The sequence below is a fragment of the Lampris incognitus genome, chromosome 12 (assembly GCF_029633865.1).
Source record: "Lampris incognitus isolate fLamInc1 chromosome 12, fLamInc1.hap2, whole genome shotgun sequence".
Lineage (NCBI taxonomy): Eukaryota > Metazoa > Chordata > Actinopteri > Lampriformes > Lampridae > Lampris > Lampris incognitus.
Window position 1 is genome coordinate 32,186,064 of NC_079222.1, and position 3,566 is coordinate 32,189,629.

The following is a 3,566-nucleotide window of genomic DNA, read 5'->3' on the forward strand; positions in this document are numbered from 1 at the left end:
ACCTGGTAGTATACTGTTCAACTGGCGGGGCTTGAGTCGGGCTCAAAGGTTATTTAGGAGGTGGGTGAGGACATTTAGGAGGAACTGGAGGATGCTGTTCCTTTTCAGCGGGGAGTCCTGATACTTTGGTCCAAGGCTAATCACACATCCAACGTCATGACCGGTTGGCCGCTGCAGTACTTGTGCAAAGGTGTTGACCGTTGCGGTGGTATTGACTGTTTCCACAGTCTACAACTGAAATCAAGCTAAGCATGGAGACACACTCTAGGCCCTACGTATCTGGAGTGCTCTGAGAAAGCTCCCTCCAGATCCTTGTCCCTTCCTTTCTTGTTCTTATACCACTGGAGTCGAAGACCCATTCTCTGGATGGGCATGGGGCCAGACAACAGTGACTTCTTGAAGATGTCTTTGTGGGGCTTAAGGTGATTATATACTGCTACATACTTGACAACAGGCATGAGCAATAGAGAGCATTTCCTTCTCAATTTGTGCATAGTCGCCTTATTCAGTTAACAATCTGGGTGAGAAGGCAACAGGCTGACTGTCGTGCAGAGGGACAGCTCCTTGTCCAAGTGGAACAGGGTATTTGGACTTGGTTTGAGGATAAAAAAAAACTTGAGCACTGTGGGATGCCTGCACAACATCGCTGAGTCTGTCAAAGGGTCACTGCTGTGCTGGCATGCAAACTCTACAGCACTCTCGAGGAGCTGTTGTATGCAGAGTATGCATGGAGGAGTATGCAGAGTATCCTCTTCATGGAGGTTTGGTATAAACATCGACAGGTAAGTCACACAGCCTAAGAAGCACAGTGTTTATCAGTTGGTGGTGGCATGCGCTGGACCGCCTCGACCTTTGCTGGCTTTGGCTGCAGATCATCAGCTATTATGAATGTCCCCCATGTGGCACTGACGGTTGACTAATGTGATATTTGTTGAAATGACCCCTCAGACTGGAGCTTGTGACGATACTACTACAACTAATTTTTTGACATATTTCTATACAATCTATACAGGTTCCAAAATGTTTAATAATAAAAGTCATGTATGTCTCGGTGTCTTTTTATGTTGGTTATTACTGCAGCCCTCCCCGGATCGGCAGAGGGGGTGGAGCAGCAGAAAATAGGGTAATTGGCCAAGTACAATAAGGGAGAAAAAAAAAGGGGGGGGAGCCAAAAACAAAAAAAAAGCAGTATACCCAGGAGGACACTGTTGGGGACAAGCACTTGAGGTGGCACCAAATTTGCCATCTCCAACAGCCTGGGGTTGGATGGACTCAAGTGATTGGAGACCCTTGTGCTCAACTCTTCCACAGGCAAGCTAGTCCATCCTTGAACTCTTAAGTTGTGGCCACAAGAAAGCCTCCTTAAAGTGCACACAGATCTGTGTCAATGTGGAGGAGACTGTGAAGGAGACAGTAAAGAATTGGTTCTTCAACAACAACAACAAACAAACAAACAAATGTGTTTCTGAAATAACATTTTTGCAGTAAATCTTTGTTTTGGACACATTCTTTTTAAGCTAAGTTGCGAAAATCAGATTGAACTAGTCTTTAGAGTCACTGTATTGTCAAGGTTAATGAAGAAAAGGATTAAGATTTTAAAACTCTACACAACATACATGGAACAGAAATGGTATTATAAAGTCTAGCCTAGGTCCTCAGACACCATGATTTCCTTCTCACCAGCGTCACTGAATGCACAATGAACTACTCACCTGACCAGTTTATGATGGTATCACATCACCTTTTCTGTGTTATCATTACATGATGCAAATGACATAATTTGGATATGGCAGATAGTAAAGTGCCACGAGGTGTTTTTGTGATGGCTCCATTTCTGAAAATGTTCAGGGCCCCAAACCGTACAAGTGTACCCGAGTTTCACGTTTTTATGGAAAAGTGACCGTCATTTTCCCATATCTCCTGGACTACCAGTGTCTCAGAGATGGACTAACAGGCACTGGGGTTGTAAAGGATCATCTGTAGAGGCCCTGAAGACAAGAGGCCCTCTGGGGCAAAAGATGAGTGGCAGCTCAAAGTGGTCCCACTCTGGCTTTGAGAAAGGAGTGCGGCTCTTTTTACTCTCCTTTTGCTTTTAGATCGGTTTGTGTGCTCCTAATGTCTTCATTTCACTCTTTCTGGTGTGTGTCTCTTTCACTCTTCATCTCTTCATCACTCCCTCGCTCACCGCATGGCTCAGTGTCTCGGTCTGTCTCGCTTTTCCTGATGTACACAAATATGAAAAGGTATTTATCTCCCATTGTTGACCAACATGGCATATGCGGGTCTCCACCGTACTTCACACACCAACTTAAAGACTGAACTTGGCTCAACGTGATGCCCCCGCCCACAGCCCAAGATGATACGTCTGGTTCCATTACACATCATTATAATATTACTACAACAGTCCCCCGATACGGGACTCCCCCCCCCCACACCAGCTCCTAGCATCTATCTACATAGGCTCGCTTAGCTTTTCTCAACAGCCCTTAAAAACTGCTGCTAAATTTGACAGTTCCCCCCCCCCCCAGATGTGTCAAGTTATCGCAGTTCATCTCTTCCTTTTCTCGTCCTTTTTGAACGGAGGAGGCTCTCAATCACCTCCCCAAACGCTTGGATATCTTTAGACAATAAGTAAAATGAAAAAAATAAATAAATTCAATTCAATTAAACATCACTTAGTAGGTGGAAAAATTGCAAAGGGATGTCTCTTTTTGACAGCATAACATCACGTCAATAACGTTTAGAAACACTTTTCAATTAAAAAAAAGTGTGTGTGTGTGTGTGTGTGTGTGTGTGTGTGTGTGTGGGGACGTAATCCACCCAATTATCCAAACTGCTTATGCTGCTCTCAGGTGGCGGGGATGCTGGGGCCTATCCCAGCAGTCACAGGGCGGCAGGCGGGGAGACACCCTGGACAGGCCGCCCGCCTGGCCTGTTTTTTTTTTTATGCGTCATTCGTGAACACACCGTGACACTGGGTTGGTGCATGATCAGAAGAGGACACCAGTATCCAGACTGTGTTCACGCTGGACCGGTGTTGCACCACAACGTGCGACCCGTCACATCATGGGACCCCCTTAAAACACGCTGTTGCGGGCCGGGACATGTCAAATCACAAGGTATAGTCTCGAAGGGCTGTACAGCCCGGTACGGTATACTCCAATCCACGACACTCCCCATCCCCGGGCCCTGGACACGAAGAACGCCGCAAGAAAAACCCCAAATTCAGGCATGAGGCTGGAAATGGTTGGGGTAAATCCAGTTAACGTAATCGGACATCCCACATCCTGTCCTTTTCCTATCGGGCCCCCGCTCTTGTGGGATAACCTGCCTGCTGCCATCAGACAACCAGAGTCTGCTGAGTCCTTTAAATCCAAGGGGTGGGGGGGTGGAGGGGGGGTAGTGTAACGACCACGAGTAAGTAGCCTCGCTTAGCCCTTAGCTAAGGGGTCGGACCCTTTAGTCGACGGCTAACGTTCGAGGCAGACCAATCAACAGACCAAGTAGGCTAGGCTACAGCTGCCAACTGCCGCACAAAGATGTTAAGGGATATCAACGTTTTAAAA

General features: G+C 46.8%; 1 protein-coding gene across 1 annotated transcript in view; it reads right to left on the reverse strand.

Annotated features, from left to right (window-relative positions):
* Nucleotides 1-245: 245 nt before the first annotated feature.
* LOC130121617 (breakpoint cluster region protein-like) overlaps nucleotides 246-3,566 on the reverse strand; it is a 90,885-nt gene continuing 87,564 nt past the window's right edge. The window contains exon 4 of the mRNA XM_056290459.1: nucleotides 246-443. Coding sequence (XP_056146434.1) covers nucleotides 246-443 — 198 coding nt within the window. The remainder of the gene's footprint in view (nucleotides 444-3,566) is intronic.